Here is a 23796-nt window from a genome sequence, read left to right on the forward strand (position 1 = left end):
TTGATTTTTAATAAAACTTAGTATAAGATATTTGGGATATTTTTCATGCCAAAATGCATCTTGGCTTCTAGTCTTGTCTGTGTTGGATGCTGGCCACAGCTAGTGCAGCATCTTAAAAAAAAATTAAAATCTCTGGTGTATTTTAAATACTGATTTAGCCCTTCCTTTTCCAAATCCTCACCAGACATTTCTAGAGCCAGTGTGATAGTATTATTTGTAGTTTAGGATAATCACTATGTCTTGAAAAAATACTCAGAAGAGATAGCTTGGGTTTGCCAGATACTATTTCTGATACGTTCCACCAGATTGCAGCCAGTATGATCATTTCAAGATGCTTGCGGAAATCACATCAGAAATCTTGGTTAATAGTAAAAAAATATGTCTTTCATCAGCTCATTTCAGGCTTAGGAAAATTGTCTTCAGCTATTTACTACTGAGGGCTTCTGAGTAAAAAACTGATGCCCTGAAAAACTTTATTTCTTTAAAACTTTGAAGGTCCTTAAAATATTATGCTTAAGTCATTTGAATCCTACACAACTTCAGCCAAATCAATGGCTGAAAACCAAAGGAAAATAAGTTCAGACTGAAAAATGTGCTTATTTAATGGCAAAGCAAATGTCCCTTGGAAGGATGTTTTGTCCCTTGTTTGAAACTTTTGAATTCTTATTCACTTCTTTGAACACAATTATAAGATTCACTCAGTGTTCAGGATGCAATGCTCTGTGGCTTGTATTTTACTCTGATTGTTACTGTCCTGTCTCACTTTCAATATATCTCTGCATCTATGAAAGGCATTACTGAAGTATCAAATTTTTTACGTTTCACTAAAAAAATTAAGATGGTGAATTTGTTGTGACTATGTCAAAGTAAAACATAAAAAGTTTATAGGTGCTTCCTTTTCCAGAATTTGTACTTTTCTTTACAGGCACTGAAAAACTCTATTTGTAGTAACCTTTCAGTTCTCCTGGGTATTCAGTGCATTCTTCTCCCACCTCCTCTCATTAAATCTCAGGAAATAATGTGACAGCTTTGATATTCTCAGACATTTTTGAGGCAGCCAGTACATTGCAGGTCACTGGCAGGTGGTGAAACATCCTTCAGAGGAGGGAGGGTTTACAGTATTTTGAGGAATGTTTCATGTATCCCTGTGCAAGGAAAAAAATAGTTTTCTTGAGTGGTCCTGGAGGGAACAGATACAACCTGGCCCCTAAAGCCATGGCCATATGTACAGTTTGTGCATGCAAAAATATATTGGCATGAGGTGATTCATGTGATGGGTTGACCTTGGACTGCAGACAGACACCCAGCTGTTCATTTACTCTGCTGCCTCAACAGGATGGGGTGAGAAAAGAGGATAAAAAGCCTTGTGGGCTGGGGTAAAGGCTGGGAGATACTTCACCAGTTACCACCACAGGCAAAACAGATTCAACTGTCAAAATAATAACTAATATAATTTATTGTCAGTGAAAACACATGGGTAGTAAGAAACATGGACTAATTAAAGCAAGATTTCCACTCTGTATTCCTTTTTTACCAGCATAAACTTCATTCTTTCATCCCTGACCCTTCTGCTTTCTCCTTCTATGTGCAACAGGGGGATGGGGAATGGGGAGTCAGTCAGTCCATACCATCTTCTCTCTCCTGCTTCTTTCTCCTCACACTTTTCCTCTGCTTCAGCATGGTATCTCTCCCACACAGTATAGCTCCTTCAAGAAAAAAACTGCTCCAGAGTGGGATCTCCAAACACCATATTTCCTTCAAGAAATATCCAGGGGCTGCAGGCTGTAAATACTCTCCATCATGGTCCTTCACTGGCAGTGGGAAATTAGCTGCTCTACCATGATTCTCTCTCACAGTTGCCCAGAGAACCTCATCCCCTTCCTTCTTCTCTCACCTTAGTGCTTACATGGTTGCTCTCCCATCCTTATTTCCCCCCCTCCTCTGCCTATTAGACATTTTCAAATGCCCATTCTTAAATATGTTTTCCAGAGGCACCGACAGATGGGCTCAGCTGCATTTTGTGATGTATCACTTTGGAACTGGCTGGAAACTGGCTGGAAACAGCTGTGTCCCACATGGGACAGGCTCTGACCTCTCCTCATGGAGGTTACCCCCTATGTCCCCCTGCCAACACTTGGGCACCTGACACCCCGTTAGAAAACAATTAGAAAACAGTTTCATGGAAAATTGATTAGGAAATGAATACGGTTGCAGCACCACCATGTTTTCAGTTAAACAGATTTATGTCCAATTTTTGTAACCATTTCAGTTCTAGTTTTGTATTGTTGCTTTGACAGTTGTTAATACAAAGTTTTCTTTCTTGCCCTTTTTTGCTGTGTGGGTTCAGTCCACACCTGCAGCAGTGCCAAGCTAGCCACCAGCATCTGGCAGGCCCCTGCCCTGTGAGCTGAGGATGGCATATAAACCTTGGGGCAGGTGACACAGTGACTTTGCAAAAGAAACAAATGCTAATACTAATTTTCTCCCTATTCATGCTTATGCACTCTCACAGACTAAGTCATGTATCTTTTTTTTTTTAATTTTGTGTATTCTTTCATAGAAGACTTAAATAATCTAAATGGCATTTACAGTGTATATCATCGGGAGGATGGGAGGTTCACTTTAATATTTTTCCAAAGCATTTCCCATTAAAAACATTCCAGTTGATCTTCTTAGATGCCATGGAATGAAAATCTGTGTGGCTGGTTCCTCCAAATCAGTGAAATATATGAGGACAGAATTTGCACAGAAGCTGCATAGGCAAGAGCAAATAAAAGCTTGACAGAAGAGTGCCAGTGAAGTAGCAGAAATGTGGGCCAGCAGAAAGGCATTTCCTCAAGAGTTAAGTTCTAACAGGATTTTTTACATGTCTAGTAAACTCCATCTTTTTCTCCTTGACCTGGTGGGTGGCAGAGAGAAGGGCTGCTGCTGCCATGGGTGCTGTGGAAGGGAAGGTGTCTGTGCATGCTGTGCATTGGACAGAGCAGTGCAGGTGGAGCTGTCTCCCGTAGATGGTGCCCTATATTTAACTTAGTATTAGGTTGTCATGATGTTTCTTAAGAGCTAATGGCAGGGGGTTTGTTCTGCTTGGGGTTGCTGTATCATCCAAATAATCCCTTGATTTCTTGCAGCAGGCTCAAGGCGTTGAAAAGCCCTGAAATGTAGAAATCATGGAAATGAGCCTGGAGTCAGTGGGTATGTTTGTGCTGCACATACTTCACTGGAATAAAAGACACCAAATTACCTAACAGACAAGGAGTCTAGCTGTGAAAGTACAGAATCTAAGTTTAGACTCCTAACAGGCAAAATGATCTCATGCTGTCTTGCCAAGCCTGGCAGCACACAGACAGCTCGGCACACATGAGTACCTGGTGGTTGTCACTGCCAGTGAAGGACTGGACTTGATTGGTGGCTAATGAGGACTCCTAAACTGAAAGTTTTAAGTTTAACACATCTTTAGTAGAGCAAGAAAATAACAAACCTTAGAAAAATGTAATTGAAGAGGAAGAGATCACCCAGCATGTGAGCTAGTAACTGGCCTTAGCTGGGGTATTCTGACCGTGAGACTTCCATTCAAGCATCTGAAACAACCAATTACTTCTACAGATAGAGGAGAAGGTAGTGGAGCTTTTGGTGTCTGTGAAGGAAGAGAGATCTCAATTACTTACTGTGGTCTTTTGAAAGACAGGAGAGAGCCAACTTTCGTGCTTCTTGTGGTCCCTGCATACCAAGTTGCCTCTCTCCATCTGTGGTGATTTGTATTCATAGTTTCTAATAAAGTTCCTAAAATATTGACAACAAAAACTGGGTAAAAGAGTTTGTTTGGATTTAGGGACAAGGCAAAGGGAATCTGTGCTTGATTTTATCTTGAAATAAAATTATGATCATTGTCCATGTATTTAAAGCTATGACCAGGGTTGCTGCTCAGCATAAGCTTCTCAACACTGTCTAAAAGTTAGATTTGCTAAGGTGGATAAGACTCTGAGTGCAGCAAGAGATAAATCATTAGGCAGGTGTCCTGTACAGAACCTAAGAGACTGCTAAAGATATATACAGTAAGCCAAACTTTTGTCATTTAACCTTGGTCCTCTACACAGAGTCCAAACCACTGCTGGTAAAAAATTAGGAGTAGGTAAAATTAATAAGTAGGTAATTAATTAATACAATACAAAGAGTATTTCTTGATTTTCAGGGCAATGACAATTTGTTGTGGAGAGGCAATTTAAAGAAACAGCTGGAAGTTGTAACACCAGAAGCGTCTATTGAAAGCAGCTGAGAGGAATCATGGGAGATATTATTCCGATATATATGCTAGCATGTTCTATGAGTATTGTGTAACACATAGGAGGAGTAATGTCAGGTGTAATTCTGACTTACATTTCAACAGGGAAGAGTTCCTGACACACATTATGCTGCATTAATCCCCCTTGGTATGCAGTGGGAGAAAGTTAAGCTGAATGTTGGCAAGCTGATGAAACCATATCTGTTGCCTTGAAAATCCCCAGCTGTGAATGAAGCCTGTGGCAAAAACTGGAAATGTGAACTACTGGAGACTCATCCTAAGACACTGACACTCCCATGTTTGTGGGCAGGAAACAGTCTGAGTGTAAAACCACAGGAGTGGAACATTTCAGTAGGGTGCCATTTCAATCTAGTCACAATCAGATATAGCGGGAGTTAAGAAAAAAGAAAAAAAAGTGCTTTTCTGACCTCAGGAAGCTTATTTCAGTTGAACAGAAAGCCTTTGATCTTGGTTTATGATAGCTAATACATGACAAACTTGTTGATATAGGAAAGTAATAGGATTATTTTGGCAATATGCTTATGGGGAAACAGCCCAGGTGAGGGCAAGAGTTTATATTGTTATCCCTTTAGAAAATAGGAACACATGAAACAAAAATAAGATTCATCTTTAACTTCCATCTCACAGTATTGATCAGGGAATGAGATCCATGAGCATGAAATCGGTACTGACAACCTGGACATGCAGCCCTTGGTATGACCAAGAGATACCCTTAAAGCCTGCAAAGCTCCAGTGTACTAAACCACATATGGAAGCACAGTATGTACACCACGACATACATTGCTGTCATAGAATGTGTTTGGGAACAAAATTAGTGCAGAAGCACATAGACTGTTTTCAAGCTGCCTGCAAGGCTGCCTCCATGTGAGTCTTTAGCTTGTGCCTGTGCTTGCAGAGCAGTCTGGAAAAGATGTGTAAATATAGTAAGACATTTTCTGAAGCTGGAGGGATACAGTCATGCTGTTTCTTAAAGGACTAAGACGTGAATATTAGAGATCCTTGGCTGTGGTTCAGAGAAGCACCACAGCCACAACAGCACAACTGGAAGCTTGGATGCATGTAATGTCACTTCTCCAGCTGAGAAGGAAAATAAAAAAATAGGCTTTCTTAAAATAATGTTTCAAAGTCTCACATCCCAGGCACTGTTGTCACACCTAGATGTCCTGCTGCATTTGGTACTCCTGCTTTTAGATGAATTTGCTCCTGCAAATGGTGAGATGAGTACAAGTTTTAAAGGAAGGATGAAGCAGACAGACGCCTTGGCAGCAGTTTGATTTCTGAAATCAGGTTGAATGTCAAGGAGCACTTTCTCAGATCAGTTTGTTCATTTGTAGGGTTTCCAGCTGACTCGAGCTGTTCTGTCCTTATGCTACATAGGATTTATGTACTGATTTGATTAGAAAAAAAATGTCATTTATGGACCTGGATATACCTTTAATCTTTCAAGTCCAAATCAAGTTTCTCAAAAATGCCATTGAGGAGAATTCCATTGATTCTCGTCTAGTTATTCAAGCTTGCTTGCTTCTTTGAAACAATATTACATTTGTGAATGTATTCATCTCTCTGTACAGTACCTTTACCTTCCTATGCATTTGCTTTCACTTGTGAAAGTCATGTGTGTTAGTTTTTTATCTTGTCTTTATTGAGCTGTAGTTCATTGTAGTGTATTATGCATTATATTTGAAGTATACTTAGAGAAATGCCACAATCTATAAAATGCAAGAACATATCATATATGGGGAAATTATTAATTTCAGGGAAAAAAATAAAAAATATTATGGAATCAAAGCAATTGTGTTCTCTGTTTATCAGACAGAAAGTCTGATATACCCTCACTATGTTAAGAACATCCAAAACTCATTTGTAATTAAAAGGATGTCATTCCTTTATACAAATAATATAATTAAGTAATGCAAACCAGTCTCAGAATAAAAGAGGTTAAATTGTATTTTTCACTCAAAACAGATTATAATTAGTTCCTGGCAGAATTATAATTAGTTCCTGATACAATGCACTATTTTTTTTCTGTGGAGACTATTGTGGATGGGCAAAGCTGCAAAGGCTGAAAGTGGGTATGTACCCTCCCACTCTTTGCTATTTAGGGTATTTCAGGTGTCCACTTTAGAACCACTCAAAAGCATCCTTTTGCTGATGCAAATTGTGATGTTTTTTCCTGTACAAAGCCTGCATTTCTTTCCTCTTCAGGACAGAACTTCAGAGATCAAATCCTATACTGCGGAAAATGTTTAAAGGTTCAGCTTTAGAAAATGAAGAAACAGGAGCATGCTTTCATGCTTCCTAAGGCCATTTTAGAGAATTCCTGCTTTCTGCTTCTTGTAACAGTCTGTAGTGGATGAGCATATAGTGCATGTATAGCTTGTGTACATATTCACTGGGAATGGCTCTTTAGTCCTAATTTCCAAGATCAAGACCCTAAATATAAGACTCATAACACAAGAGAGCCAAATACCAGAAAGCTGCTGCAGTACCCAAAAAGAGTGCAGAGACTGCAGATGAACTAATGGGAAAGCTGATTCTTATTCTTCATGAAGAGTGGCCCCACAGATCTTGTCCAGTCTCTGTTCATTTCTGAGTGGCAAATAAGTCTTCCTGACTGCACCTGCATTGCTACAGTGTTTGTTTGATAGCAATAGAAATTTATTCTAGTTCCTCTTTGAAATGGGGATAAAGAGGTTTGTATGAACATATACTCAGCAAATACGTCAATATATTCTAATTAATGAATTATCCATTTAGCACTACAATAATTCACTTTATTTCTAACCATTCCCAGTGAATTACTTATACAGTGACATTTATTATCAAACTGCCATTTGCATCACTTCTACATCATTCTTCTCATTATAAATTTACCTTCAATAGTTCTTTTGTTCTTGCTCTCATCAATAAAGAAAAATGGATGGAGCCCATGAAGCATTTAACTTTATCTTCATTCTATATCCCTAATACCATTGCCAATAGCCAAGAGCAGATACATAATATATTAACTGGCAATCCCTCCCTTTTGTACATTCCCTTGTCTCCTTTTCTCTCCTGCATGCCAGTATCCCTGAGTTTGTTCTGTAAAAGCAGATGATGATTCTCTATTAATGACTATTTAAATAACAGAATTACACAGCTATTGTACTTGCTTCTTTATGTCCCAGACAGTGACTATGAATTAATTAGCATTAGAACAGTGGATATTCCTGTGAGTTTAACATTGTATTTTGTGTGCATTATTGAATGACTTTACACTTCCTAATGCAAAACTGATGATATCTCTTCAAACCTCTGGGGGAGTATGTGAGGTCATTAAAGTTAGATTTGCAAAGAAAATATATGGATTTGTCGCTCACATTATTTTTTCCTGCGCTGATAATGCTATTCTTGAGTTCTTGTTCAGAGTGGCTTGTTTGTATTGAAAGATTCTTTATCCTGTTCATCCACCTTTCCCAACTTTTCATTTCATGAGGGAAATGAACTGTATTTTTCAATACTTAAAACATTCCTACAGGAAAACAAGAACTTACATTTTCAGCTCCCAGGGTTGTCATTGGGGATAATGGATACAGAAAGGCAACTCAGTGTGAAAAAGCAAATATGCGCATCAGAAATGAAAGCACCAATTTATACCATGTCTCTTTCCTGTCTGCATTGCTGATAGCTTATTTTCTCTGTGAAGGAAGATTCCAGAAATAACTTTGGTGCTTTTTCATGCAGGCATCTGCATGGGAAGAAAAATTATGAAGTTTTATTAAAAATTCTCCCTGGAATCCCAAGTTCACTTTATATTTCTGCTGATTGTTTGTTATTATTTTTATTTTTAAAATGAGGGGGTTTTCAATTCATGGATTCATGGGAGCTCACAACATTATTAGCACCCTGCCAGAGAGGGAAAAACACTGGCAAACAGCATCCCTCCTGAAAGCAGTGAATCCCTCTATACTACTTACTGAGCAGAATTGTAGTGTGTTATGCCAAGTGAATTGTTTAAATAGATTTTATCTCCATAACTTACTTTTTTTTTCTTTTAAAATAATAATTTTTTTGGTTTTTTTTCAAAGTGAATAGCAACATGTATTTAGGCTTAATTTTAATATTTTCTATCAATACAACTTCTTAAAATTTATAATATTTAAGAAATATATTCTTGATTGTTAAGTTCTAAAGAAAGATGTTTAATTGGGAAGAAAAATACTGGCTATGCCTTCAGAACTAAAGCTTGTTGAACTGATTAAACAGCTTTTAACAGCAGACAAAAGAAATGTTTTCTTCATGCCAGTTTGATTTATTTCAATAACTAGTTCAAAGTTAAGGAACTGCTTAGAAATAGAATAAGCTGAAACATCATTATCATTAAATGGCCTATGAATAAATTCTCAATCCTGAGACTTATGAATTCATTCATTAGCTGTATATAAAATTAGCTTTGGTAGTAAACCAGTTTTAAATATAAAATGCTTGATACATTTTTTCCTCTGTATACAATGTTTATTGCAATTTTGTTTAAATAATAAATACACTTGAAAGGCAAGGATTTTGCATTTCAATTGCTATTCCCATTTCCATCCAAAGCAGCTGGATACAAGGCATAAGTAAATAAAACTTAATCTTCTAGTAAAGAAGAATTATTATTAACATTTCTACCAGAATGCTATGTAAGTATTTATCATTTGAATAATTATGCTGATCTATACCATTTTTGAAATGGGAATGTAAGGTGTTTTTCTGGTAGTGTGTGGAAGCAACAGATTCATTTAAAAGTCAGATTCATTTCAAAGAAGTATTTTTTTCCTAAATTTACCTACTGACAAGAATCAAATTCCCTTGATGAGAAAAGAATAATGCACATTTAAAATAAGTATAGAAAAGTCTATTTTTTTAACAATTGTTTTACATGTTTTGTATTTTCACAAAACTAATGTTTTAAATCCTATGAGAAATAATTTCATATTGAATGCTTTAAATATTTGTTAAGTTTTACTGAAATATTATAGTTTAGGGCCTTGTAAATAGGCAATTCTGTGATATATTTGAGATAGAATGGCTATATAAATTAAAATATATAGCCCCCTACTTTAGTAGCATCTTTACTCTCTATTTTAATTCTGTAAAAACATCCAACATTTTAAAAATAAATTTAATTTCCAGATGGAAGGAAGTAGTTCTGACATTTTCTGCGTATTACAATACTGTTTAAAAGAGGTGAAAGTATCAAAATGGGCATTTTTTCCCTCAACAAGAGTAAGGCAGTCAGTTTAAATTTTGATGTAACAAGAGTAACATAAATTTGTTTTAAATAGATTTTATGTAGATTTATGCTTACATTGTCACTGATTTTTTTTTATATGTAGATGATGCTGGCATTTTAATTAGAAAGTCTTGGTTGCTTTATATTAGGCCTCTTAAATGACTTATCAAAATCAGAAAATTCATATTCTTTCTTGAAAACATAAACCAGAGTAGGTCCCCTTCAATCACAACAGCTGACAGAAGAGACACCTATTCCTGACTTGCTCAAAGTGGTGAATTAATTTATTTGTTTCACATATGTGATTGCTAGAGAGGAGGTTCAGAGCATGGTTTAATAGCTGCTCTTGTTTGTGTGTATCCAGCATTGGGCAATGAAATCTCAGCAGCAGAGTTTCATTTCTCGGAGCTAAAGGAGAAGGAAGAGGTTTTATTGTGCCAGTGGTGGAGCACATATTTAAAGCAACAAGGTTCTCACTGTTTTCAGCCAAGTGCTGACATACTAATTATGCCTTAACTGCATCTCCTGTTTCCTCCTAGGTCTTACTGCTGCAGCGTCCCTTGTATCCCTCGCTTGGGCTTTGGCTTCCTACCAAAAGGCCCTCCGTGACTCCCGCGATGACAAGAAACCCATCAGTTATATGGCAGTTATAATCCAGTTTTGCTGGCACTTCTTCACGATTGCAGCAAGGGTCATTACTTTTGCTCTGTTTGCCTCGGTTTTCCAGCTGTACTTTGGGATCTTCATCGTGCTGCACTGGTGCATCATGACCTTCTGGATCGTTCACTGCGAGACAGAGTTTTGCATCACTAAATGGGAGGAGATAGTCTTCGACATGGTCGTTGGGATAATCTATATCTTCAGCTGGTTCAACGTCAAGGAAGGGAGGACACGCTGTAGGCTTTTCATTTACTATTTTGTCATCCTTTTAGAAAACACCGCCTTGAGTGTTCTCTGGTATCTGTACAAGGCCCCTCCAATCTCTGATGCATTTGCCATACCAGCACTGTGCGTAGTGTTCAGCAGCTTTTTAACAGGCATTGTTTTTATGCTAATGTACTATGCCTTCTTTCACCCCAACGGACCAAGGTTTGGGCAGTCACCAAGCTGTGCTTGTGAGGACCCTGCCGCTGCCTTCACCCTTCCCCCAGAAGTGGCCACGAGCACACTGCGCTCCATCTCCAACAACCGGAGCGTCACGAGCGAGCGGGATCAAAAATTTGCGGAGAGGGATGGGTGTGTGCCTGTGTTTCAGGTGAGACCCACTGCACCATCCACACCTTCCTCCCGGCCACCAAGGATTGAGGAGTCTGTCATTAAAATCGATCTGTTCAGGAACAGGTACCCAGCATGGGAGAGACACGTGTTGGACAGGAGCCTGAGGAAGGCAATCTTAGCGTTTGAATGTTCCCCTGCTCCTCCACGGCTACAGTATAAAGATGATGCCCTTATTCAGGAGCGCTTGGAATATGAAACCACATTGTAAACAAAGCAAAAACACAGCTTGGAGCAGCTCCAATGTCCAAATTAAGGGTTGACAGTAGGGCTGTAGGAACAACTAAACTGCATACTACAAGTAGAGCAGCAAGCTATAGTGTTCTTAGTCTGGCTATCATCATGATTATCATTTGATCCACTGTGCAGTCTATCTGCAGGACACTGATACAGCAGCATTGTCTGAAAGCCTCAAAAAACCCCAAACCCTGACCCACACATACCAATCAGTTACATCAGCGGGGGGAACTCACCCACCACCCCTCACTGCTATGAAACTCTGACTGCACAGCACTTACAATCAAACCAATATAAAGGCTCTGACCAGAGCTTTCAACTTCAGTCAGTAGTGCATTTTATTTTAGAAATGAATGATTGATATTTCCATAATCAGTGGCAAAAACAAAAAAAACCACACCTTTTCAAAAATATCTAAACTGTAGCACACAGTGTTGCTGTTAGGAAAACTGTTTTCTGGGGCAAAAACCAGGAGCTTAGTAGTCTTCAGCACTCCCACAAATCAACCATTCAGGTTACCATAGGTTTGCAAAATAGTTCTTAATTAAAAAGAAATGTCATCATGTTTATAAGGCTGTCAGTGGAAAATAAACTAAATTCTGATTAACTAGGTCATTAAAATTAACACTACCAGAACTGTTTGTTTTCTGTGGAATTTCAAAGTCTTTTTTAAATGCAATTTAACTCCTTGATATTATTTTCAACAGAAACTCTATGCAGCTCACTTCTGGTTTTGAGGAGAAATAAGGAGCTCTAGCACGTAGTGATATTCATTAAATGATAATCATGATTCAGTGTTCAATTTGCAAAAAAAAAAAAAGTAAAATAACAAGTAAGTATAGTTTTCATATTCTAAACTTTTTGGAGGACCCCTTTCAGATATTTCAGAAGAAACCACAAGGAGCTGAACACGCTGAAACTTCTCTGTTTCAGGACTGAGAATGCATGATTCAGTGTGTGAATGTATGCAGGTGTGACAAGAGACTGACATGCCATACCCTTCTAGTGCCAAACATTGTATAACTGCAAGGTTGATACTGCCAGAGGGACACAACAAGTGGCACAAGCCCTACCAGAAAAAGAAGCAGGAAAGACCAACCAAGCTCTCAATGTGTAGAGACAGCTCTGATTTTTCCCCCTCAAGGTGAAAGTGATGTCTTTTTAAGGCTTTCAGCCACCTCTTAGTAAGTATGTTCAGCGAAGTATAATAAAAACAAGTTATGTGGAAGAGCCTCTTCTGCCTGTTCAAGACTGGTGTCCAGACATGTCTAAAAATTAGAATCTCTTGTAATAGAGTGCTTTTGATGCAAGATTTTGCGTTTTAAATACCTCCCTAAATCTAGTTAAAGGTATTATACTTTATGTTAAAAGTATCCCCTGATGGTGCTTTCAGATGCATTAAAGGTGCAAGTCAAAATTTGATAGTATTTTTTTTAAAGCTGGTGCAGAGTGAAAAACTCATGGATTATTTCAATATTTTTGTAAAGTAAAAATATGGTATAAAAGGTTACTTTTTATAAACCTCAAATCTTTTAATACATTTCATTCTCTTTATAGCTTAGATTTTAAGAATTGGTCCATGAATTTTATCAAATGGCTTTTGCAGGTTGACATAAACCTGGTTTTCACACATTATGGATTTGTTTTGCAGTGTAATGCCATATGAAAGCCTACATGGGTACTTTTAGAATACTCTATAAACTGTGGATCCTGCTTCAAATGTAAGTGGCTTGTAAAGACACCAAGTGAATTCATGAGAAACAATTTTCTATAACTATTTCCATCCATTTTAGGAGAGCAAAGCAGAACTGAAGAGTTACTGTTGTAAATGGCATTGTCAGGATGGAGAAGACCTGATAACAGGACTGTCAGATATATCCAGTGTAGTCACTGCTGTGTATGCTGCTGGGTAAATTTCTGTCTTTCCTACTACAAATATTTGTACTATGAAATGGCCAAGGTTACACAGACTATGTTTATTTGTATGCGTTCCATTAGCCATTTTTAATGTTGACTTTTTTTATTGGTGAGATATTCAATACCTGTTGTTCTTTGCTGGGGCAAGTTCCTCTAAACAAAACCCTGTGGAAGTACATGAATCTGCAAAGCAGAGGGAACTTTACACAGAAGAGAAAAAACCTATGCTTCAGGGGTTTCTTAGGTATTTTCAAATTAAGCAATTGCCAACTGCCTCTATAAATTTTTTTTAAATAAAACAAATCTTTGATAGTCCAGACCTGAAGCTTTTTACAAAGTGATTACCCTTTTCTTCATGGAGATACAGCTGATTATTCAGAGAAAAGCACTCTTTTTTTTTTTCAGAAAATATACCACTGCAAGAACTGCTATAAAAAGATTTTGGAAGCAAGTCATTTGTCCTGTTGTATTCAACAGACCCTTCACTCCAGAATCAAATCCCAGTTCATGCAAGGGAGTTGCTGTTTTTCTTTACAACGAAGGCAAATGTAAGCTCTAGGATCCAAGATGTGAGGGTTTCTCTTGGAGACAGTTTGAAGTGTTTGCTGCTGCTTTAACAACTCGGAAATTGAAGCCTGAGTGAGGCACAGCGGGCAGCCTTCTCAAGCTTCAGTCTCCCACCAGCAGCTCCTGGGGAGGGGGGCAGCATTGTTGCTGTCAGAGAGGCTCTGCCTCTTCTGAGGTTCCTCTCATCCTCTCACTCCTCCTCAGAGATGTGAGCCCTTTGGCCAGGCTTACAGAATTGAAGTTGCTTCATATGGAATTTAAAGGGTTAAGATCTTCACCAGTGCTTGCATTGCAAGGTTTCTGAAGAAGGTTTGGGATGAGGTTTTTTTATTTGCTTTGATTTGATTTTGGAAGGAAGGACACAGAGGTGTTATTCATCCATGTGGTTTTTCATGCCTAGCACTTATTTTCTTTACACTCTCAGTATTTTTAATTTTTTTAACTAATGTTTACAAAAATGTTCATCTTAAGGAAACTACTGCAGAGTGACATATATATGTGTGTTTGTGTACATATATTTATATATATGCAGCACTACATATACATACCTTGTCCTCAGAATTCAATAGAGCGGTTTGAGGCAGGGGTAGAAGTCCTTATGCACTAAGTCAAAATTTGCTCTCCAAAATCTTGCTCTCTTACAATCATACCACCAGTGTCACCTGCACTAAGAGGGCAGTGACTGAGATCTAAACACTCTGATGGCTGCATGGACAGTTTCCTAATTTGCATTGCTGTGAATCGTCACATTAAAAGCTGTAAGAATTTTTTATGGAAATTGCCAAGAATAAACATAGTCCATGCTGAAATTCCATTATGACCTTATGGACAGTTAGTAATCAATATGCACTCTTCTTTTTGCCACAGTTCTAAAATCAATAAAGTTCAACTGAGACAGCAATAGCAAAAGTAAAATTTAATAAAAAGGACTAGTAAAAGACCTGAACTTTGGTTTTGCAAATAATGAAAACATCAGGCCTTTTAAATTTTACAGCAGAATATAGGAATAGAAAAAAGGTCATATTTTCATATTTACATTCTGGCAAAGAAAAGCAATCACATCTATTTGTTAGCAGTAAGACTTACGGGAACATTGTTCTAATGAACCAAACAAACTTAGCAGCAGACTTAATGGTAATTTATCTGGTTAAAAACTTGGTCCTAAAATTTTGAGAGTTGTGGATTTGTCTGTTGCCGAAAAGACAATTCAACTACTATCACTAATTAAATAAAAGTAATGTATACCCATGTTCATTCAGAAAATATGTAAGAAAATGTAAGAGAAAATTTTACTTATTTTAAAAGCTGTTTATTCTGTAATGGGATAATTTTTCTTAAAAAGTTCTTTACAAATATGTGCAATACTTTCTTTCCATGCATATTTAATAATGAAAATACTAATTTCCAGTTTTGTTTATGTCAATTTAAATATGCTTCTTGTGACAGAACAATGTTTCTTTGCTTGGGTTATATGGAGTTGATGGCATATATACAATATTTTCATTGTCAAAACAACAAATTTTCTATTAATTAATTTTTATAAAATTGGAGAAAATTTTCCTTCCAAAATTTAATGCTAGGTCTCATCTGCCTGATTTTGTAAACTTTTAAGCAAAGGAGGAAAATTACAATTTTATTGGAGATTTAATTTTAATATGTGGTTAATACTTATTAAACCTGTATTAGTTTAAAACATATGATGGTCTTTCCAATACATCATTATCTCCACAAAAGAGCAATTCATAAGTGGTACTAAAAATAGAAGTGCTGCTTTATTTGGAAAGGGACTCCCAATCATGCAATATGTTCATTTACTTTTTATTGGCCAGCAAAATATTCACAGCTAGACTGTTGGGGTTTTTAGAACACAAATTAAACGAGTTTGAAGTGTTTGTGATTTTATCATATCATTCCTAAGGAGCCTTAAAAGTGGCACTGTACTGAGTTTTAGTTGGCTCTGCCAGTGATTCAGCTTCCAAAGCTGCCCTTTCTCTGCTCCCTGCCTGAAGCTGTGCAATCCAGAGTGACTGAGATGCTGTGATTTACTCTGCACCCCCTGCACTGCCTGCACAATGCCAAGGAAAAGACTTCAGCAGATTCCTGGAGTCCTACTGCTGCCTCTCTTACTCCTGTGCATGGTGGGAAGCAGAGTAAATTGCATCTGTGCATCCATCTAAACAAGCCTGTGTAAGTCAAACCCCTACAAGATGTGTGTGATGAAATTAATGGCAACGCTTGTCCATAAATCTACAAGCCCAACACCGCAATTACTAATTCTGCAGTGTAACAATGCAGGACATGGGAAGAATTGTCTAAATACAAAATAAGCCATTTAATTTCACTATTTGTAGCAATTATACTAGCTCACATAGAGCCCATGCTCTCAGCAGAAAGCCAAATGGAGTAAGTGCAAATAGCCGTTTGAGTATCAGAGACATTAAGCTATAAAATCCTCACTTGATTGTTCATACGACTATGTCTTTTCATTACAGCATCAAATCCATTCCTCTTTATTCTAATAAAAGAGATAAAATGCAAAATGAAAACAGATTCTTTTAAATCTGGGAATAAAAAAAAAGGCACAACAGATTACTGCATTTCCCCTGTAGTGATTTCTTAAAACACATTCTGCCATCATTTTCACTTGGCTGCAAATTGCTGAGTGATCTGCTTCTGAGATGATTTCTCACATCTGGTATGAGCAGACTTCATTACAGGAGAGACAGAAATGACATTACAAGGCCTTGTTCATGCAAAGTTAGGGGAATGGTGTCACTGATGAGATTTTTACAAGGCTGTTTTAACACATGAGGAGTCTCCTGGCACACTCAGTGACCTCAGTTCAGGACTTTGGTGAGATTTCTTCACTGGTATGAATATGTTAAAATCAGGCCCTGGCCTAGAGTGAACTACATGAATTCAGACCATGGTAGTGGAAGTCTTCACCTCTTCACTCCAAACTGAACTCAGCTGGAGGTTTGCTTAATGCCAAAAAGCCTGCATGGCACTTGGCTCAGCCTGAAATTCATACGCTAAACTTAGTGCTGACTCAGCATGAATCAAAGATTTCCTATTATTTCCTTTTTAGTTCAAACATTCAAGATTATACCTGCTTTAACTGAGTTGCTATTTTGTGATCCTTTTGAGAAGACTTTGAGAAATGTCTCTGAAGCCAGTCATTTCCAGTGATTCTTACAAAAGCCAATTCTTGACCAGTACATTCATTAAAAGGAACTTTTTCTAACTCTGTAAGCTTGGCTCCTGTACTTACATTTTGCTCTAAATGCTTAGCATTTCATTCTTACACAGAGGATCTTATACTAGTAAACCATATGCCTACCCTGAATCCTTGGGCAAAGACAACAGATATGCAAGATTCAGGGCAAAAAGTCCTCTTCAGCACACTTATGGGGTGATTTTCATGAGCCAGAGAAGTCAAACAGAAGCTTGTGTAAAATTACAACAGACTTATATCTATAGTTGCTATATTCATTGAGAGAGATTTTCAATAAATTGTGATATAAGTAACCAACTAACAGAAAGATCAAATCTCAAGTTCTACATGCAAGACAGTGTAAAATAAAATCAGCCAAGAAACTTCAAAGTGTAACCAAAAATTTCATTTCAAGGAATGGTCAGAATAAATTTTAAAACGTAACAGATTTGTCAGTGTAACAAAATGCAACATTCATTGAAAGAAAGATATGACTGCTGTTAAGTTTTCTCTATCTGTAGGTTTCAGCCTCTTATTTCAGATAACTTTGGAAACAATTGCTTCTGGCATGCTGCAGCTCTAGGAATGCTAGCGGTGTTTCTACACAAGATCTGCTCTGCTATAGGAAAGTCCATATCCTTTTAACAAAGCTTTGAGTTTGGGGTAGTTTTTTCCACTGAATTAAACCTCACAAAAGCATTTTAGCATGAAATAGGTGTGTCCACTCAATCACCCAGTGTGTAACAGTACTGCAAAACAGAATTTCACAGATAAGTGATTTCCTCAAGGTAAAAAAGCTGCTAGTTGAATGTCTAGAAGAGCCTGGAGAGACAAAAGACAGTGCTAAGGCAAGGTATAGACTGTGTTTGTGTGCTACAAGTCTGCTCAGGGCAAGGCCTGCTCACACTCCAGCACTCTCTTCCACACCTCATGCACCAAAGAGCTCACAAAAGAGAGGAAAACCACGTGCACGGGCTGGATGAAAGCCACAACACCTGGGGACCAGACACCTGGCCCATTGCAGCACAGGTGCAGAGGCCAGACAGGCACATTGGGGGTCTCAGGCTCATACTGTTCCTCCAAACTGCACTAACTAGGAGCTCCTGAACACTTTTAATGCCAGATGCTCAAGGACCTAAAGTTTACCTCCTGGACTTGGTCAGATACAACTTGGTCTTCACAGCACAAGGTTAGCTCAGCTGCTATCTCCCAGCTAAGCCTGCCAGGATCCTCTGAGCAGGTATTCTCCTGCCCATTTTACCTGAAAAAACTGGGTCCTCTGTGGTGCTATCAGATGGAGTTATGCTCTGAAATGCTCATGAGGGCTTTTCCATCAGTAAATTGGTGGTAAGCAGAGACCAAGGGGAGAGCCAGGTACAGTGATCTCTTCAGCTAGCAATGATTCACATCTTTAGCTGCTATCTCTCAGGGGAGGGAAATAGGGCTGCACGCTGGTGAGGAGAAGGGCAATGATCTCTGCCTCATATTTGGAACTGTTCTTCCTCTTTGTGGAAAATGTAAATGTGGACATACAAATGAGGACATGTGCAGTGTAGACATACTTCTAGTATTTTGACATGTCCTTTTAGTGTTGAGGACTCTGAAATTGCTGAGCATGTTCAGTGCCACGCCTACACCTAGCCAGGGTAATGTCTGCAGTAAACATCTGGGGCAGAAGCAAAAATCACTTTGCTCACCTTCCAACCTGACCAAGAGCTGTATGAACATGGTTAGCACTGTGACAAAGCCTGAATCTCTACATGCTGCCTTGAATCAGGTCTATTAATGCACTGTGTGCTGTTCTTGCCACATTCACGTGGTTTTTCCTTGGAGCTCAGCCAGACTTTGTTTGGATACCAGAGCTACACTTGTAGCTTATCTGTAGCTCCCTGAGCCCAAGTTTCATACACTTTGATATCCAAGCTACTTTGCCAAACAAAGATCAGTTTGGGCTGAGCAAAAGGCAAACAGGCTCTGTGCTATCTAGCAAAGCATGTGAAGCAGACATAGCTTCTCTGGACAGTTCATTTGGAGCACAGTTGTGTGCAAATTGTCTAGGTTGTGATGAATGCAAGACATTCAGTGTCCACAGCACACTACAATGAATACTCTATGTGGAAGTGTTCAGTTTTATCATAGCAAAAATAGTAGGACCTTATCTTATGCTTGGGAGCAAATTTACAGTCTCAAATGCATTATTTATATATATATATATAAAACATGTGTATATGTATATATGTGTGTGTGTGTGTGTGTGTGTGTGTGTATGTCTGTGTATATACATGACAGTGAATCCTGAGATTCTATTAAGATTCAATCTTACAAGTCATTTAAATTTTAAGCCTAAAACAAAAAAAGAAGGATCAGGAACGTTGTCATCAAGGATATCCAAGCGGCAACTGCAAAATAGAGAATTATATTAGTAGAAAATACATTCTAGTCATTATTGGAAACAGCCTTGTGATTTAGTGTGCCAGCACTTCAAGAAAAATTATGGAGAAAATATGTCTAATGCTATATTTAATATCTTAAATATTTTGGTAAAAGAATAGAGCAGGGATACTTGTGTAGAATAAAAAAGGATTTATCAGATTTACTTAAATGAAAAAAAATCATATAGAAAAATGGCAAAGGGATCAATTAAACTTTTGTTTCATGTAATGTAATGTTGGTTGTATTTGTTTCACTATCAGTTATCATTGTCAGTAGTTCATGAAGGAAATAATCTGCAATAATTAGGATGGTTTACTTGCATTTTGACTGAAGAATGCTAATTGGGTTTGTTATCCAACACATGTGCAGTTTCCTGATGCAAGCTGTTGGAAGGAAAGACTTGCTCTTGCACAGATTATGTACTGTAGATAAATTTCAAATGCATGTATTTGAAAATGATACTCAATTTAAATTTACCATATATATGCAGTAACTATTTCTGAAATTCTAACCACTGATGCTGTTTTCAATATGTTCTGCATTATTATGTGTTGATCCCAGACTGTTTCACAGAAAATATTCGATGAGAATTAATTTTAAAATTTATGCAGCTGAGGAAGAGACTACCAGCCAGTGAAGACCCTTGCTTCTCTGAAGTTCAGATACATGTCTTGAGTTCCTGACCAGTGTCACCATTCAGCATTAAGGAAAATGTTTGTAAAAACTAGTAAGTTTCCAAGGAGACCTGTTATATGGTCAGAGAGATCTAAAATTGTCATGACTGGGTAAGATAATGGCAGCAACTACAGAGGAAGATTCAAAAGTAGTCAGTAATGACTTTCAACATCATTCCCTGAATTTCCACTTTGGGGCACACATCATCCTCCTGTCAGCCAGTATCCATGTGTGCTGGGATTACTCCTGGCACCTGCACTGTGGTGTTCACTCTGGCTCTAAGTGAAGATGAAGTAGGCAGCTTGTTTCCAGCTCCAGTTCTCCCTGGGTTAGTGGGCTGGCCCATGGGACATATTTCACTGAGAACACTTAAGCTATCGGTGAGGCTGCCACACCAATCTGGACAGGATTTAGCCTTTAGGTAGCACTGTATGGACAATGAAAAGTCTTCTTTTGTCAGCAGAGAGGGCAGCTGCCATTATTTATAGTCACAAAGTGCCAACATATTGTCATGTATTTGTGGTTGCTATCGATTTCTTCTTTTTCATTTTATTGGAACTGCTTAGAACTTGTCGAGCTGCGCCTAGGTTGATTTGCAGCTAATTAATTCAGCAGACACTTTTAATATTGCAAATGTGTGGCTTGTAATACAGTAATCAAGGTCCTGTGAGCAAACATTAATCAGTTCAGGAGAGAAAAAAAAAAAAGCCATCGTTAGCTGTGTTCAGTGAGGTCCCCACACTGGAAAGAGAGATCTAGAAGAAACACAACATTAGTAAATTCATACTAGCTAAGTTTTCATCATTAATCTTGTGAAACATTTCTCTATTTGACTCATTTCATATATGCAAGGAGCTGCATTTTAAAGAGGATTGTAGGGTTGAGACAGCTTTAGTTACCATCTGTGTGAAGCTGGCCAAGTTTCCTTCTGGTCATTTATTCATCTTATCAGCCAAAAAAGTCATTCTATCCAGCAGCAGTACAATTTCATTTTTGAGATTACTCTACCGATTCTTCAACTGTTTATCCTGGAGAAATTACTGTAACAAAAAACATACTACATTTAGCAATAGCAATAAGAACTGGGCAAATGACTGAAGAAAATGTTGGTTTTCACTGCTTTGAGCACACAGTTGGATTTTAGCTACTTTGACATGAAGCAGGAGGTTAAAAAAATAAACAATGCTGCTTACAGAGGTATCTGAATAATGGAAGGCTTGTGATTAGAAAAGCACTTAATTTTTTTTCATCATCAGAAACAGTGTAGCTGAGTACACTTGCAGTTTTATAAAAATCAGTGAGAATGAGTGGCTGGTTTAATATTTAACTTAACTCCGGTACTTGTAGGAACACAATTATGGCAACATGGGACTCAGCAAGGGCTCTGGCTTGAGACTCTCCTGGTACAGAATTCTCAGGTGGGATGATGACACAGCCCCCTCCAGACACGCTGCACAGAGCACAGATGTCAGTAATCTGTACACACATTTTATTGTGGAAGTGTCTCCTCTACTGATCCTTTCATGGAGGCCAGAGATCAAAAAGACACGAAAGCAAAAGAAAGATTCCTCTGGTCAAGATTAAGAGATGTTTGTGAAACACTGTGGAAAAGCTGCCCCTGCTGTTTCAGTGGATAAAAGGAGGAGCAGAGTCTTTTAAGAGGGAAAAAAAAAAAAAAAAAAAAAAAAAAAAAAAAAAAAAAAAAAAAAAAAAACCAACAAAACTCAAACCAACCAACCTTGATGCCAAAATACTATTTATGGTGCAATTACTCTCTCCTCGGGGAAAGAGGCTGACTGAGAAAATTCTTTATGTGTTACAAACTAACTGAAACACACAGGGAGACAGTGAAAGATACTTCTTAGATAAAACTTTGTTGCTCTTCACAGGAGTTGTTTATTAGCAATAAGATAGAAAAGTGTCTCAGACTAAGGCCTGGGAGACAAAGATTCTGTACGGCAGTTATGCCAGTGATCGTTAGATTTAGAAATGATAGATCTTTATAATAGATTATGGGTCAGAGAACCTTATTGCCTTCTTTATGGAGGATAAATCTCAGATGGCTTCCACAAGAAATATAAGGTGTACAATAGGCTCAAAAAATGGTCTTTTCTGTATGTGAAATATTATAGGCTTGCTTGCTCAACTGGTTGTACATTTTCTCATGCTCTCAATTTCTCACACAGTATGTCCATGAGCAAATAGTGGATTTGCAGGGGCATGTTCCTTTATTGCTAATAGTCCTCACATCCTCTTCTTCATGCACAGCTGAGGAACACATTCATGGCACAGTGTAAAGGCTTAGAGCAAGAAAAAAAAAATAGAGAAAATGGAGATCAGTAGATATGGCAGAAGCCTTATAATGAGGGAAGAGCTGTGAAGCTTTAGAGTAGGTGAGCCTTCATAGCATTTGTTCATGCTCAGGTATTCTGTCACTCAGCTCCTCACAGAAATTACTGCTGAAAGACTTCCAGTTATATTAGATGTTATCATCAATTCTTGTTTGTTTAGTAGCAGAAACAGTCTTATGCTGATTTCAGTAGAAAACACTGTGGAGTTATCTGTAACCTCATGCATGATCTGTAAGTGTAGGATATTACAATAGATCTGTTTTCTTCAAAGATTTATTTAGAAAGGTTGGCAAAGTTTACTAGATACTGTTTCGATGTTCTTCCTTGCTTCCATTTTTTTCCTTGTGTGTATGAGTCTCATGTGCAAACCTCACCAATGAGAAATGGCAATGCTCATGTTATCTAAGAAACTTTCTTTACTCATATCATGGTACAAAACTCAAAAATTCCTTTGCATAACACCTGGCTGTGGGGTAACTTCTATAGTTAAGATGGAAAACTGTGTTAAAAATGCAAACCCTGAAGTAATTTTCTCAATTGCAAAGCAGGAATTTTATTGAAGACAGCTGTCATATCTTGATTTTACTCCAGGTCAGCTGATTTTACTTCATCATTCCACAACTTTGGTATGCGCCCATAGCAACCTAAAAATTGGTATCTTTTGTTTCTGAGGTAATTTCTGACTCACAGCACAGCCTGTAATAGGGATCATGTTGGATTAGCAAACAAGGATCTGCCATTCCACCGCAATTCTTCTTTACCCGAACTGCAGTTCCTTTAAATCAATTCCCATTGATTCTCAAGGGCAGAAACTGTCCCCTGTGTAATTTGTTCTGCTTGAGGGGACAGATACTTTGCTGTTTCTTCTCTGAGATCTGTATTATTAACAAGCTCATGTTTATTCTAACAAATGAGAATCACTGTACTTTCCTGCAGGTGCCATTCTGTGTATGAGAGAGTCTCAACAGGGGCAGCTGCCTCTGTTGTTCTTCCCATGCTTGCTCACCTGCCTCTTTAATCAAATGTTAACTTAGCAACTGTTATTTCACATGCTGCAGAGCCAAGCAAAACCCAGTTTGGCCTCTGGATTTGACCTGTGGCATTAGCAAATGGCAGATTCATCTTCTCACTGAAAGCTGAGTGCGTTGGAAATGGTATCCTCTGGGACGCAACAAACACCATTCATTATCATATTGGTTTTGTAGCAATTTTCCAGAGTACAGCTATGCTTTGAAACTTTGTGCAGCTCTCTGTAATCTTCTTGTATTTAAAAAAAAAACAACAAAAAAACCAAAAAAAAAAAATGAAAAGAAAAGAAAAGAAAAGAAAAGAAAAGAAAAGAAAAGAAAAGAAAAGAAAAGAAAAGAAAAGAAAGAAAAGAAAAGAAGAAAAGGACCCCCGACTTTTAATTGTTCTTCCTCAACATTCATTGTTCTCTTGAAATTTGCAATATGCAAGGAGCGTGTCAGTTAATTCACATTGAATATTTCAAATGGATTCCTACAAAATATATTAATTTACCCAGTAATAATTAAATTATTATCCATTCATTACAGCAAAATTTATATTC

The 23796-nt window shown here is 37.8% G+C and overlaps 1 protein-coding gene across 1 annotated transcript in view; it reads left to right on the forward strand.

Annotated features, from left to right (window-relative positions):
* Window positions 1-23505, forward strand: part of XKR4 (XK related 4) — a 221705-nt gene extending 198200 nt beyond the window's left edge. The window contains exon 3 of the mRNA XM_038126780.1: window positions 10097-23505. Within this exon, the coding sequence (XP_037982708.1) occupies window positions 10097-11043 (947 nt within the window). The 3' untranslated portion in view covers window positions 11044-23505. The remainder of the gene's footprint in view (window positions 1-10096) is intronic.
* Window positions 23506-23796: the final 291 nt, after the last annotated feature.

This window comes from Motacilla alba, chromosome 2 (assembly GCF_015832195.1).
Source record: "Motacilla alba alba isolate MOTALB_02 chromosome 2, Motacilla_alba_V1.0_pri, whole genome shotgun sequence".
In the NCBI taxonomy this organism is placed as follows: Eukaryota; Metazoa; Chordata; class Aves; order Passeriformes; family Motacillidae; genus Motacilla; species Motacilla alba.